General features: G+C 39.1%; 1 protein-coding gene across 15 annotated transcripts in view; it reads right to left on the bottom strand.

Moving 5' to 3' along the window:
• Positions 1–2,144: 2,144 nt before the first annotated feature.
• Positions 2,145–16,006, bottom strand: part of Nuak1 (Nuak family kinase 1) — a 137,172-nt gene continuing 123,310 nt past the window's right edge. For 11 of the 15 annotated variants that reach the window (XM_067088591.1, XM_067088588.1, XM_067088586.1 and 8 more), the window contains 3 exons: positions 11,725–15,979; positions 9,882–9,923; positions 2,145–7,421 (listed from right to left, as the gene is read on the bottom strand). In XM_067088591.1, the coding sequence (XP_066944692.1) occupies positions 7,193–7,421; positions 9,882–9,923; positions 11,725–15,979 (4,526 nt within the window). In that variant the 3' untranslated portion in view covers positions 2,145–7,192. Of the gene's footprint in view, positions 7,422–7,796; positions 7,862–9,881; positions 9,924–11,423; positions 11,478–11,724; positions 15,980–16,006 lie in introns of all 15 variants that reach the window. The other 4 variants (XM_067088585.1, XM_067088580.1, XM_067088587.1 and 1 more) reach the window with 3 other exon arrangements.

The raw sequence follows: 16,006 nt of genomic DNA on the forward strand, positions 1-16,006 counted from the left end.
GGACCTAAAGGTGGGATACCTTTAGACCTTTGTACTTCGTTTCCTTTATTTTCTAGATCTCTTTACCTTGCTTTCCAACCACTCCAACTCTCTCTTTCCACTGGTTTAAGCGCTGAATGGCCGAAAATTCCCCAGTGCTTGGCTTGGTAGCCTAGATTTGATCCAATCAAGTGAAATATTTCAACTAATTGTAAAGAGGTTGTATTCATTGTCATCAGTTATTCCATTCTTAGCTCCTATTTATGACCTCTTCCTCCAAATCGAGGTTTCCTAACTTTTTACTTGTACTCTTTTGGTTAGTGTTCCATTTAGTCGATGGGGAGAATGCCCCATCTATCAGAAGGCCTCACGAAAGTCTGTCAGATTGAATTGGCCCGATGCTCTTTCCGCTACCCGTTTTGCCAGGATTTGTGTGTTCTCGGCGGTTCTGTGTTCAGTAAGTCCCATTCACCCCATTTCTTTTAATACCCATTGGGCCTGGGCTAGATAAAGAGCTTAGGTACTAGATACCTGTCCTGTATTTCGTCATATAATTTCATCGCAAGGTGGTGTCCCATTGACGCGTTTTCTGGAAACACTTCGTAACTCGCCTCCAAAAGCGTACCAAGTAGCCAAGATTTGTTTATATATGTTATACATTTGAGATGAAGACAGTTCTGTCGCAAATATCAAACAGAATGATGGCTACATTGTACGGACGTGTGGGCAATTCCATATTACCCATTAAAAAGCGGCGATGGCTACTCGGTGCAAATTTTAACAACGCGAACCGTATGAAGCCCCCTGTTGGGGGGGTTAGTGCCGTCAGTGCACCTCACGAGGTACACTGTAGGCATTACTAAAAGTTCTTTGCAGAGTCCCTTTGCCCCCTAGCTGCAACCCCTTTCATTCCTTTTACTGCACCTCCATGCGTATTATCTTTCTTCCATCTTCCTATCCACCCTCTCCTAACAATTATTTCATACTGTAACTGCGAGGTTTTCTTCCTGTTACACCTTTCAGACCTACCTACTCTCAATTTCATTTCCAGCGCTGGATGACCTCATAGGTCCCAGTGCTTAGCCTTTGGCCTAAACTCTATATTCTGTTCCATTCCATACAGTGGATTAGGTTAGGTTTTGCGTTTCAGGTACAGCTACTTTCCACCTCATTGGAAGCCGCCTAGAACTGTTGGTATATTTATTTGCAATGTTCTTATCATTAGACTCACTGCTGGAACTCTGTGCAGTCATGAATACCTTGAGCTGTGCCCTATCAACATATTCCACATTTCCTAAGAATGCGCTCTCTTAACGAAACGTAAGACATTGCTGTCTACTTATTATTATTAGTACCATTAGTGGTAGGAAATATAGCCCTTTAACTAGCACTAGTATATATATATTTACGCATGGAAATTTTACAAGACGATTTTAAATACATGTTTGATCTGCACATTTTCTATCCGCCCTCAGATTTAAAAAACTGCCGAGGCTAGAGGGCTGCAAATTGGTATGTTGATCATCCACCCTCCAATCATCAAACATACCAAATTGCAGCCCTCTAGCCTCAGTAGTTTTTATTTGATTTAAGATTAAAGTTAGCCATAATCGTGCGTCTGGCAACTATATGGACAGGCCACCACCGGCCCGTGCTTAAGTTTTTTGGGCCGCGGTTCATACAGAAAACTCCAATGCGTATGTTTACATTTTTCCCAGATTCATGTTCCATAGATTTTTTTAAAGGCGGGAACCTGCACTTCTGTTTATCTTCTTTATGTCAGCAAAACAGGAGGAACATGAAGGTTGGGCCCGCCACGCGAAATTAGGAAGATTATGTAGATATTAGTGACGGACACAGGAAAAATTCCAAAGTTTGCTAGTAGGGGGAAACTCTTGCTTTGTTTTGTCTGATTCTCACTCTTTTCATTTTGTTTTCCCATTTAGTCTTATTTTGCGATGTCTTATTTCAGCCAGAATGTACATCCTTTCTACTTATTTTTAGATAATTGTCCTATATTTTTATATAGATATTTGTTTTCCTTTTTTTTGTATTTTTACTTTGATAATTGCTCTGTTTCATTTCTTCATCCACTTTTCAGTTTTTATTTTATTTTATTATATTTTGTAATCGTGCAGAAGGTAGTGATGAAAATAAACACACACTTCATTAGTCTCAGTATTTAATGTTTATATAAACACGGGAAAGAAAGAACATTCTTTTCAGGTGGGAACTCGATTTGTTAAGTGTGAAATTAACTTATTTTTTCTTCGATTTCGAACAAAAAAAAAATTTCCTGCATTTTCTCCTTTTCCTAATGAAATTTCTTTTACCTCACAGTAAAAAAAAAACCATCTCACATTTCATATTTCCCATCCATTAACAGCCAAATAAAAGAGATTAGATCTTTTCCATACCATCTTGACAAAAAAATTGACTGAACATACACTTCCCCATTTCACAAAAGATAAACAAACAAACCAAAATTTCTGTTATTATCTTACATCGGCGACATAAGATGTCTGGAGACTTTCAAAGTACAACTTCCAAAAAAAAAAAAAAAAAGGGGGGGCGGGCCTTCCTGGAATGGCCTTTCCAGATTAGCCTTTCCAGGGAAACAGTGATCACGTGGTATGGCTTCCAGTGGCCATCTCCCACAGTGGTTCTCTAGTAGACTGACACTGATGTTTAAGTTTTGTATTCCATTTTATGAGGGGATTATTATTTCACGATGTTCTCAAAATTGGAAGCATCGTTTTTTATGAAGAAATACGCTTTGAGTAATAAATTTTAGTTATGATGAATAATTCTTCAAATTAAGATGCTTTTTAGGTTTTGCTATAGTTACAATACCTTTTGAAAAACAAAGGCAATAGAGTTTTGAGTCCAAACTTCATTGATGTAGGTAGACGAGCTATAAATTCTAAATGAAATTGTATCGTTTTTAAGTCTCTATTCTCTTATTATAGATAGTATCGTCTTTCTTCTCAGGTCCGTCACATATAAGTTTAATGGATGTTAGGTTTTCTTATCAGATCTGTACAATAAGAGAATTGAAAAAGACAAACTCGCTACATTCAAATAATAAACGGGGAAATTTCTTTCTATTTCCATTCAGCATTATCCTGTTATTTATATTTTACGTTGCCACAATACCCCTTTCCAAGTACAGTAATAATTTTTCATTCGTGTTGCATCCTCGCATAACATATGGGTTATGTAAATTTTGTTTCGTGCCGGTAGAATTTCTATCACTGTTAGGCCCGATTCATTTTTGGTACAGTTTTTCGTCTCGGAGAAATCTTCAGTATAAAAGAAAAGTCAATATAGATTTGATACATGTTCGGTTTAGGTAGCATTACAAACCCTGTAAGATAACCTAGGTAATACAGGTCTGCTACACGTGCTAATAGCTTTTCGTATCGGGTGAATTTGGAGCGTTATAAGTTCTGCAAATCAAGACGGATCAGATACGCGTATGAAACTGTTTTCTTCCACACCAGGATAAGCAAGGCAGCGGTATGCTTTCGTCTTCAAAACCATCTTTGTCCTGACATGATAAGAACAACAAGAGTTACAGTAAACTATGACGCTACGGTCTTCTTCAGATAGTGCAAATAGTCTGGGATCCAGTTGAAACGAACAGTTCTTATAAAAGTAATTCCCTAAGAGGCTAGTAGTGGCTATGACCTATGACGCAGAGAAATGTAAAGAGACATACACAGAGAGAGAGAGAGAGAGAGAATCAAAATACATTCTAAAATCACAGAAATATATTATTATCCTTCAAATACAATTAATAGTAAGTAATATAAGGGATGTACATGGGCTATAAAAACTATGAAACAATCACTTCGTTTACAGAGATTACAAAAAAGAAGAAAAGGGGGTAATTGGGGAAAATCTATTAAGAAAAAAATTATTAATCTTCCAGGAAAAGAAGGCCGGAAGCTGATTAATCATCTAGAAAAAGGCTGAAATGCATTAGTCTTCTAGAAAAAAGGCGGGAAATGTATTACTCTCCTAGAAAAAAAGTGGCGGGTGAGTTGGTGAGGACGGTGCTACTCCCCCCAGAAAAAATATCAAAACTGAGATATCTACAGCAGTTTTCCCTCTAAATAACAGAGGAAATACTTCCAAAAAGTCTTTAGTTATGTATAAAAAAAGAAATGGCACCAAATCACAGGCTAAAGTTGACTCCAAAAGCCAGTCAACCGAAATGTCCCTCAAACGATTTGGTGAAGAGCCAAAATTATTCGTTTTCATCCGTCATGGCTGATGATCTCCCGAGGAATAAAAAAAAAAATTATCTATTTACAACAACTCTGAAAATGGCGTTGTCTGTCAACTGTTGGGTCTTTGTTGTCCTTGATTGATTTGAATCACAAAACCAGAATTACAATTGACGCTGCTATGAAGAAAATATAGAAGTGGGTAATATCATTTATAATTAGAAGTTAAATCATCACTCTCCCTCATTTAGTGAACATAAACATTAACCGATTTTGCATAAGTGTTTATATCAAGTATTTAAAGAATTTCTATTATTTTGCCTCATTCACAAGGTTTCTTATAAACAGAGGCGATGCCAGGGTACACGGCATTTTGAAAGGAAGAAGAAAAATTGTAATTAACATCGACTCTCACATGACTTCGGAACGTTGCTAGTTGAATGTGTACGATAATTACGCTGTGTTTTGAACGCGGAGTTCAACAACCGGCCACGATTTTTTAAACTGATAAATGTTACGTAAGAAGTATATTAACGTAGATTTTAAGCATATTCAAAGTTCCTCAAACAGTTCATAGTTTCGTATTTAAATTAATTATAGGTTAACATTTGAGTAGCCACATAATATATCTTCGTATCATAAGGGTTATTTTTAGCAGATGTTTTAAAAATCATGAAGGTGTATAAAGATTTTACATTTGTAGTAAAACACTGACACGTAATCTTGGGAGTTTGTCTGTAAAGGAATAGGAGAATACAGAAGATTACAGAAGATGGGAGTCTATTCACTTTAGAATCTCATTTGATTGTCTTCTCCTGCCGGCTGTTCCCGCGGAGCAGCTGCAAGAAACACAAAAAAGATGTCGGGAACTACCTTCGGCTTGTTTCCTCAGAGGGGGAGGGTTGTGGAAGGCTCGAAGTACCTTTCTGATAATAATTAAGGCTTTTAATTACGCCGGTTAGTCATTAGGAATGCCGGGGCCTCAAAGATAAGTTGATTTTTAAGATAAATTTTAAAAGCCCCGAAGAAACATGAACAAACTTTATTGTTTACCTTTACAATCGTACCTAAGGCGATGCTTTCACGTCTAAATATAGTGTGCTTCTCAAACACTGTTGGAGGTTGTTTTGAGAATGAAAATATTACTACAAGAAAAATGTTATTGTTCACCATTACTGTCACACCTAAGGCGACGCTTTCTTGTCGAAATATAGCGTGCTTCTCAAACACTGTTGTCAGTTGTCTAGATAATGACAATATTATGACGTCCAAAAATAAGGCCGGACAGATTTTGAAAAACACAAGTCCTCTATCGTTGCATCTTGAAAGTGCCAGAAAGTCAGCTGGACAACGTGTGTTGTCTCGTCACTAACACTTTAATTTAGCATTATTCCCGAGCCCATTCCGATCTGTAGACCCTCAGAGGATATGTAATTCGGTTTCAGAACAAGCCATTTGAGGTCAGTTTCCGTCGGGGAGAACCTCAGCTGGGCTCTTTCGAGCTCAGTTGAGACTTCCTTGTTCGAATAAGGTGTCGATGGAGCTGAGAAGGATGAACAGCAAACGAGTGAAAAGGAAATGATACTATTTGCGAGGAATACGCAAGATTAAAAATCGACAAACAAAAGTAAGTGGATCTGCGCATGTACGCGTGAGCCGAGTGAGGTTTCCTAAAGCTTCGTAGCTCACACTTGCTATTTTTTCATTGTTTTAATTTCTCGTTGCACAAGCACTGTAAAGAATAGGGTCAGATACTCTGTTGGTCAGGAAGCTGTTATTATATTTAACAGAGTATCACTGCTAATATATATTAAAGTATTGCCATAATCTGAGAACTAGAGAATACAAAATGGAGTTACTGTAATAACGGGATATGGATACCAGACCGCTGATATAAAAATAATCGAATTGCATAGTAGTGGCTAGTCAACAGTACAGTACAGCTCGTTGGTATGTCAAAGCTCTACATGACTGAACTCCGTTTCCAATCCAATTTTTGCGGCTCTCAGAGACGACAGTTATCGTACACATATTAGCAAAAATTTGCAGATTTCGTTGTGAAAACTGTGATGAGGAATCAAACTTTGACAACGTTCGTAACAAGAAACTTTCAACTTACGGCAAATTTTTTATTAGTTTTGTTAGCTTCAAAATACCTTTTCTGACGAAAGAAAATTGAGTTATTTTAACTTTCCAAGCTCTTAAAATATTTACACAAAATGATTAACACCACTTCAAAACTTGTAGTTATATAACTGAAATTACATGCGATTTTGTTGTTCTGATTAACGAAATTATTCTGACGCCAGCGAATAACACATTCACTTGTAGTTTTCCAAATTCAGTTACACAATCATTAATCGTCTTCCAAAAAATGACATTGTTTGGTGGTTCATATTTACGAGACCAAACCAGCGGTTTTTTTTTTTTTTTTTTTTTGTAACTTCAGGATAAAAGCTCATTTGTTTGAGAGAGAGAGAGAGAGAGAGAGAGATTATGGTTTGAACCACAAGAACAGACCCTAAACAGACAACAGACAGTCCCCCTTCTGATACCAAAGACTAATAAACTTAAGAATAACATTCACAAAATTACGTATCTAATAAAAAGCTTTCCTTTAAACCAAAATAACATTCATAACTGTCAAATATATATTGGCATGTGTCATAGTCTAGATTGATTTCGTAAACTCCCTAACTCTTCACTCCTCTGTACAGTAAATTACAGAAAATTACATACAAGTACAAAATCTCCATTACAGCAACGTGAAATACATGACGCGATATTAATCACCAACGGCAAAATCACAAAAGAAAAAAGATCGCTCTTCATTTCTTCGCATTTCCTTTAAACCCTCCAGATTACAAAAAAAAAAAAAAAAAAAAACATTCACCAAAAAATGAAGAACAAACCATTTATACATTTTTTACATTATAAACAATTTCCAGATACAAAAAAACGGACAAAAATAAATAAATAACTCAGTAACGGTAGAAAGATAATCTACGAGAAACGGGAGAGAGAGAAGAGTAGTGACTGGTAGGTTCCAGGCTGCTAGGAGTATATCTGGGTATGGAATCCATGCCCGAATACCCCAGGCGATAAGAGGGTGTTGACAGGGTAGACGAAGAGTTGATGGTCGACGGTGTGTGGTTGTTTCTTGAGATTCTCGTCGGGGAGGTCGATGGTGCCTCTTCTTCCACCAGCGTCCTGGGGGAAGGGGTTAGACCAGATGAGAAGGCTTATCAGAACCGTCATACTTGTTTATTTTCATCCTAGACTGATTAAGCTTGAGAGCCAAAGCCTGCTGGAGCCTACGTTTTAGAATACTCATTCTACACTCTACATCTCTTATTGTTTACATCTAGATGCTCATTTGACTAATTTTAACATTAAGGTACTCATTTGACTAAAATTGCATTCTGTTACTCATTTGACTACAGCAAGTACTCTACATTTAGATCTATCAACTGCTTGCAAAAAATAATCCAAAGCTTTAGCACGTGCAGATCTTGAAAGAAATAGTTTAGAAGTTCAAACTGACAAATGACTTGTGGAAATGAAATGGCTGGCAACTCTTCTAACCTTCATTTATCGAATATCTTGAAAGTCATGTCATTTTAGACAACTACAGTTGTACAGCCCGGTAACTGTTGGGAATTGGCGAAAGTACGATGATCAGTCACCGTTTTGCTAATGAACTGGACACACAATCATTTAGACTAAATTTATCGATGCATTTTATATTATTTAGTGGAAGATGATTAAGTTTTAATGCACAGGGTTAGACAGTGGTTTAATGTCCACAGAGGATATTTAAGAATCGTTAGTGCTCGTTCCGGCATCCTGAAAACAGAAGCTGGTTTGTTGCTTGGCACCAAGGCATCAACTGAAACAAAAAATGGACAGCATCGTGCAGCGGCCTGCATAAATTAGAAAATAAAAGGTGAAATAAAAGAAAATAAATAGCTGTTGTAAATAATGATAATGCTCTGGTTTTTTCTTTAATGTGAGGAGATAAAGCGGCAGTTAATTAATAAGGCAATGACACGTCCAAACTCTCAGTCTAAGGAATGTTATGTAGAAAGCCATTGCTTTGTGTGGTTGCTCATTTGACTGTTTTGGTAAGATTTAGAAGAAAAGTCATATTGAACATTAGTTTCCTTAAATGTTATATAATGGTGGTGTATGTTTGATATACACACAGTATGGGGGTTTATGTGTACGATACATAATTCTAAATGCAAAACAATGGCTTTTGTTATCTAATCAAAATAATGTAAACAAAACAAAAACAAATCACTCCAAACCAGGTTTGTTGTGTGCGTCTGCACGGTAGGTTCACAGATATGTATGTACTGTATAGTGTTTTGGCAGCATATTTTCCAAAAGTGACTCGATACCATATCTTTACATTCCCTTCTGTACTGTATCTTGTATGTGTTTTGTAGTTGAAAAGAAACTTCTTTCTGGTATTGAAAGTTACACTGAATTTGATCTCTGGAAGTGTATTAGGTTAGCTCCCACACTGAGAACGCCCAGAAAAATATTGTACATGTGCAAGTGATGCAACCCTTATATATATATATGTATATGTACATACATACATACATATATATATATGTAATATATATATATATATATATATATATATATATATATATATATATATATATATATATATATATATATATATATATATATATATATATTATATATACACACAGGCAGTCCCTGGTTAATGGGGTTCCATTTGCAACAGCATCAGCGTGACGATATCTGAAATCGCCAATAACCGATAATCAGTGATAACAGTGCTTATCTGGGCTGCTGTTAAGTGGGGATCGGCGCTGATAACTGGAGACTGGCGCCGATGGGCAGAGATCGGCACCAAAAATCCAGTTATCATTGTCGCTAGACAAGTGCTGTAAAATCGGATCACCAGTAACTGGGAACTGCCTGTGTATATATATATATATATATATATATATATATATATATATATATATATATATATATATATATATATATATATATATATATATATATATATATATATATTTGAAATCCATGTGTACAACTGTCCCCATTGCTTCAGTGTACATAATGTTCAATAATACAATTTATATTTATTTATGAAGAACAGGTATTAAAAAATCAGCCCCTAACAAAAAATTCAGTGTTTCCCTTCTATACTGCATGGGTCATATACCCCTTCACTTAAGGATTTAAAACTATTCCATGTAGAAAAAGAATAATAAAAAAATCCTCGTCTTGACGATTTTCTTGGATGTTAAACAAGATTGAAAAATGTTCAAAACTTAACTGTATGGGAGTTTTGTTTCAGAAAAGGCCTTAATGTATTTGTCTCTATTTTGATTGTGTCTAAAACATTGATATGGTCGAGTGCATAATGCTGCCATGGCTGCAAAGAGGCATGTATTCCCCACAAAAGTTCCAGATTCCCTGGATATACACAAGTGTACGTATAAAGTCACAGTATGTACGTATAATTAAGGTTATGTACGCAAGTACTTGCATGTAGTGTTGAGTGTGGCAAATGAACGTTCCGTGCATTGTAAGCGTGCTACAGTTGACATCTGCTGTTCCTCTACAAAAACTACACGTCTAGACCACAACCATGCATACAACAGTGATACGTGTTCTCACTCGTGTAGAATGTGCCTTCCCGTGTCTCCAAACCTCCCCATGCTATGGACAAGGGAATCTTCAATTTTCGTGCATTCTTAGGACTAGATGAATGGGGGAAAGTGATAGCTGCGGTGCTTGTTTTACTCTGTGGTTTCCACTGTTTTGTCGTCTTTAAAATTTAGGTGGTTTTTGATAAGGAAAATGCGTCTTCCCTAAATCAGGCTTTTCGGAAGGGCAGAGTAGTTTCTGGTCTACTGGTTTTTTTTTTTCAAAAAGGTGCAGAGGGGGGATCTTTTTTAGGAAAACGTTAGAAATACAGTCCAGTGCCTTCTTAACGATAGATTAAATCCCTGTGACTCTGAGGGGCCGAGGAAGTAAAATACAAAGGCATAATAACAAATACAGCATACGCATTTTGCAAAGGACCAGTTCAGTCAAAGTAAGTTTAACTCGCAGTGGATGCATTTCTTAAATCATTCTTCAATTCGTAGCTATCACTTTCGTTTAAAACTGGAGAAAGAACAATCCATGAAGGCAAAGTCACCTTTATGAAGATTAAGAGATATTGCATAAAAGACAGATTTATGATTACTGTCCATTAAAATTCTTTGAACGTCATTCTGATTTCTGTGCCTTTCATGGATGATTCTTAAGCCTTTTACTTCGTAAAACAAATCAGCAACGTAATCTTTGTTCATGAATATTGCATAATATCTACATGAAAATAGTTGTATATAAGCATGAATTATGTTTGATACAGTACGTCATCCATTTATCTGTAACTAATCAAAAACATGACCTCACAAATCCATGAAACCTAACAATGAAATAATTCCATGCATCTCAGTTGAGGCAAGGTTGCATTCTTGATATTGAGATCTTTCCATCATCTGCAATCAAAGAGCTCAAATCATGCATGAATACTGATAGAGAAGACACAATGAAAACCTTATGATGCTATTGTGCAGTATTCTAATAAGAAAAAATCAAGCTAGAACATTTTTTTTATCCAAATCACATGCGTAGTTGCAAGTACCTCAGTTTTTTCAATAGCTTTGCATTACATATTAAATTGTATTGGGTGCTGGTGGCTGGCACAGTGCTTCATCTGTGAATGTTAGTGATGGCGAGATTAGAATATGTTTTGAGAAATGAGGACTTGTATGAATGGCCCATTCTGGGTTGCCTTTTTATGATATCAGAGAATCCTTAGCAAGGATGAGAAAATTTGCAAAATCTGAAAGTGCACGAATTCAGCACTGGGAGTCTTCTATGATCTAGTTATAGCTTTGTAAAGAATTGACTTCATATCTACATTAAATGAAGATTGATTTGAACAAAAATATTCATAATATTCATAGGTATTGTGGTGCTAAACTTAGTCATTTCTTAATTTATATAAATCCAACAGTCGTGTACACAGGGCAGTATTGCTGCCGTTATTCTTGAGGAGGTATGCCAAAAACCTAACAGAAAACAGTCATGCCAAGGATTGGTGGGAGGGGAACAAGTGCAGGTGTTGCAAGTTCCGTCAAAACTTTTGTGTTTTCCTCTACTCACCACTAGGGTACAGGACTGGGCCATCTCGCGGGGGGACCACCATTTGCCGACCATCTGTGGGAGTATCTTATGCAGGTGGGAGGACCCTACAGGCCATTCATTATGACGCTGTTTTACATCTACGTCTACTAAAGGTAACTTTGGCACGGATGAAGAGAATTGTGAAAGGTGGTAGTTGTACTAAATGCTACTATTGCTGCTAGTGGTCATAAAAATGAGATGAGATAGATTATCATGCAGCTGCCAGTTCTCAGCAATTTTGTCTGAACAGCCTCAGGTAACTTATCTTCAGGGAACCCACCTGGCAGCTGAGTAACGACGAGATGGATCCTGCAGTAAGCGTCTGTACTCACTCCCTGGGCGGGCGCGAGCATCAGCTGGAGGTATGTCCATGGTATTTGTTCTGCGATACACAGGTCTCTCCATCATTCCAGCACCGGGTGCAACCAGGCCTGGTGTGGGGTCACCGAGCTGCCCGGCTGTGTTTGTGCGGCGATATGGTTTTATGACGCTTTTCTCGCCGGTGCTGCTTACAGGAGAACCAAGCTTTCCTCCTCTTGCTGCACTCAACCCACTTGTCCCTGATATTCGAGTGAGGTGAGTCAGTCGACGTGAGAGTTCTTCTCTTGCCATATTTCGAGTTTCCTCTTGTGAAGAAGTTTGAAATTTTACTGGTTCTGGACTTCTTAAACGGCTGATTGATGATTCTCTTGAAGTGCTTCGTCGCTCTTCCCTCACACCATCTGTAGTATCACCAGCTAATGCTGCAGCTTCCCCTGCCATAGCTCCAGCTGCCATTGCTGCTGCAACAGCATCTTGAACTCTGTCTTCATTAGAAGATTCATATGTCGTAAGTGGACTGGTTGGTAGACTCATGGAGTTATTTGATGGAATGGATTTGGAATAAGTTCTATGAGAAGTCATAGGGTCTCGGCCAAGAGAAGGAGCCCTTTGGTTGTATGCCCTATCTTCTGGGGGGAGGGATGGCAGACGTCCTGTGATTCTGTCGTCTGGCTGTACAGAAGTATGACGTCTTTTGTGACGTGCATCATCAGGCTGCAGAGATGCACCTCTCCTGGCACCCATCAAGTAAGTACTTGTTAGATCCTCTGGAGGTAGGGATTTTCTGGAGTGTTTTCGTATAGGATCCCAGGAAGGGGGTGAGGTAACAGAAGCTCTAGGGGAAGTAGCTGGAGAAGTACCACTAAAACGCAGAGGACTAAGGGAATCTCTCACAGTTTTTTGCGTTTCCTCTTTCATCAAACGAGCTTTAGCTGCAGCTAATTGCATATCCATATCTTCTTTCGTGTTAGCCCGTCTCAATTTTGGTTTCTTCTTCATCTCTTGGAATCTTGTGTAATAGCTCTTCCTGGTTATTCTGTCCATAACGCTTTCATCATCATTTTCACTTTGCCCTCTCATTTCATCTCCATATGAGGTTGTTGATTCTCCAGATTCTGTTGGTGTTTGATTACCATCTTCTAAATGATGCCCATTTCCAGGAGGTCCAAGGTCTTTTATTTTAGCAAACTTCACTTCCTCACCTTCTATATTTAAATCACTAGGAGATATCACTGCACTTTCTCTTGGTATTGATGAAGTACTGTGTGAACCGTTATCAATTTTTGCTGCAGCTATATCCAAGTTTGTTGGTTTAGCATTGCGACGACTTGCCAAGCCTGGTGATAAACCGTAGCTGTTCAGTGATGAGACTGATGACGCAGTAGGAAGAGATTGTGTGCCATTGCTTGAAACTAGTGTAGTATCTGAGTTTTGCATATTCATGTTTCCTATCCGTGAAGAAATGTCGTTTTCTAGTTGTGATAAATGGTCGCATATACTTTTAGTAACAGACTCCAGAGTAAAGTCTGGCTGTAGTAGGTTAGGTGATTTCATCTGTGGTACAACACTCTGTGCTCTTTCTGTCTGAGGCATTCCAATAACAGCTTCACCTCCTTCTTCGACTCGGCACAAATTCTCTTGACTCTTTGAAAATTTCTTTGACTTCACTCGAGGAGGCTTTCTAGGTTGGTCATCTCCCAAAAGTGAAGAGTCTGTAAGCTGAGGTGACGAATTAGCAGCAAGTTTCTGCTCCTCCTTGGAATCCTTTCGACCAAGAAATTTATTCAGAGCATCAGTAAGCTTTTTGGAAGGTTTCCTTTCTATCCTTTCTGAGCTGTCTTGGCTGCTTTCCCCTTCACATAAACTTGACTTAGAGGAGCTCTTTTCTGCTTTATGCTTCATGAAGCGAGAAGGCCTTTTGAGTTTGAATTTTTCCTCTTTTTCACTGACATCGTCGTCTTCTGGCCGTTTATCTGTTGGCTGCCGGTTGCTACCTTCAGGAACATTTGAACCAGATCTGTTGAAGCGTGATGCTAGTAATTTATACATGGACTTAGGCTTGTCGGGATCGCAGGATGATGTCTTCTTAACTTGACTTTTTTCCTTATCCTTCTTTTCAGCCAGTTTAGCATTGTCCAAATCTTTTTCATGGTCAGTTTCAGTGTCAGACTTTTCTCTTCCCATACTAGTGGCACGGCCAAGAATAGGTGTGGGTGGCATGTGCAGTGGGCTGGCTAAAGATTCACTCTTTCTGTTTGCTGCTCTTTCAGCAATTGGGGACTTTGCTCGTTCAAACTGCCTTTCAATGGATGAACGGGCTCTTTCAAAGGGTGACTTTGCTCTTTCGGGGGCTGGAGGTGGAGATTTTATTCTAGCACTGACAGCTTCTTTATTGGCAGCATCTATAGGTAACTCCTTAGATTTAGTTCTTCTGTAAGCCTCGAATGGTGATATACGCTTTAAAGTGCTAGAGTTTAGTTGACTGAATTTCTCACCAGCTGCTTCAATAGCTGGGGTAAGTTCCTTAGATTTACTTCGTCTGTATGATTTTGCCTGTGGTGCTTCGCTGGTGGCCTTGAGATTTGTAATACTAGTACTAAGACCACTAAAACTACCCCTGCTAATGATATTGCTACGACTGTTACTCTTTAGAGGAATGCCACTTGTGGATCTGCTAATCATTAGACCACCATTGTTATTTTGGTCGTTATTTGTACAACCACCTCTGGCACTCACATGAGGTACTGTATTTACATTCATTTCATTCCTGTTTGTTTCACTGACACTTGTGGAGTCAGACTTTGAGACTGCCATTTGCTGCAGAACTGGAAGATTAGTGCTGCTGATCCCTCCTGGAGTGCTGAGTGCTGAAGGTGTGACCTGACAGATGTCTTGAGTTACATTGGAGTATATAGGTGGAGGACTAGAAATTTCACCCGAATTTGCTTCTTCCATTCTTGCAAGGGAATCAGTTGTGTGACATACCTCCTCAGATCTTCCTCTCTGTTGTTCTTTTCCTCTTGAACGTCTGTAGGCTTCTAAAGCAGTTGTTTCGGCACTTCGGACCACTGGGCCACCCGATCGTAGCCAGTCTTCGTTGATTGCAGTAGCTCGGCGAACACCACTCTCTGGAATGCCATCACTGCCCAGGGGACTACCTGCATCTTCTCTGCTGATGTCTAGGATTGCATTGTATCCAACTTGGTCGCTTCCTGTGTGGCGCATGAATGTTCCTTGGTTAATACCATCACCAAAGGCAACATTATTTTGTGGGACTAATGTGGGACTGACAGAACTACTTGGAGTTGAGTAACAAACTGGAATGGGGGTTGGTGCTGTCATACTTTGGTTGCTTAGTACAGGGAAGTCTTGTGTGCTTTGGTTACTGCTCATTGAGCTCTGGCCATCATAATGGATACCCTTTGTGTCACCTGATTCTACTGACGAACTGCTCTGAACAGGCGGAGGCCCTAAATTAGACTTTTGTGGTGGTGGAAAACACTTTGGCATTGTAAAATTTGATGTAGGACCGGGTGAAGAGACTGATAATGATGTTTGAACTGGACTGACAGGTATTGCCCTACTAACACCAGGTATAGGGAAGTTTTCATACTGAGGACTAACCGGCTGTTGGTGTGGAATCAAAGGAGCCTCAGGTGAAGGGTTTTCACCAGCTTCTAACTCCCTCACTAACTGTTGGAGCTGTTCTTGCACACTCTGCTTGAGAGCTGCTGTTTCATCAGGAGAATGCATCATCTGACCACTAGGGGAAAGTTGTGACATACGCTGTTGAGGAGATGTCACACCAGAGTGAGCAGAGGTGTCTGAAACCACTGGTCTTTGAATTTGCTGCTCACAGAGCCCACCATCCCTCCCAATACCTTCCCCCTGCGGTGGCGGCACCACGGTCGAATGTGGTCGTCGATGAGGGTGCCGTATGGTACCATACATTGATGCAATGCGATCTTGAGAGTCATAAGCTCCCCTTTGTGGCAGAGATCCACTGCTGCTTCCAGGATATGGACGGGGCAGAGACATCCCACCTCCTGGATAGCCATAACCGCTGACTGGGACTATATCCTCATCAGGGATGTTATGAAGCTCACGAGATGGAACGCGAGAGTACTGGGGACGACGCCCAAGGGAACGACCCGAAGCCTCTGATGTGTCTGATTCACCTCCATCTTCTGCTCCTGACCATCGGGATCGCCATCCTGCAACGACAAATGGATAAACCTTAC

Source organism: Macrobrachium rosenbergii, chromosome 45, assembly GCF_040412425.1.
Source record: "Macrobrachium rosenbergii isolate ZJJX-2024 chromosome 45, ASM4041242v1, whole genome shotgun sequence".
NCBI lineage: Eukaryota > Metazoa > Arthropoda > Malacostraca > Decapoda > Palaemonidae > Macrobrachium > Macrobrachium rosenbergii.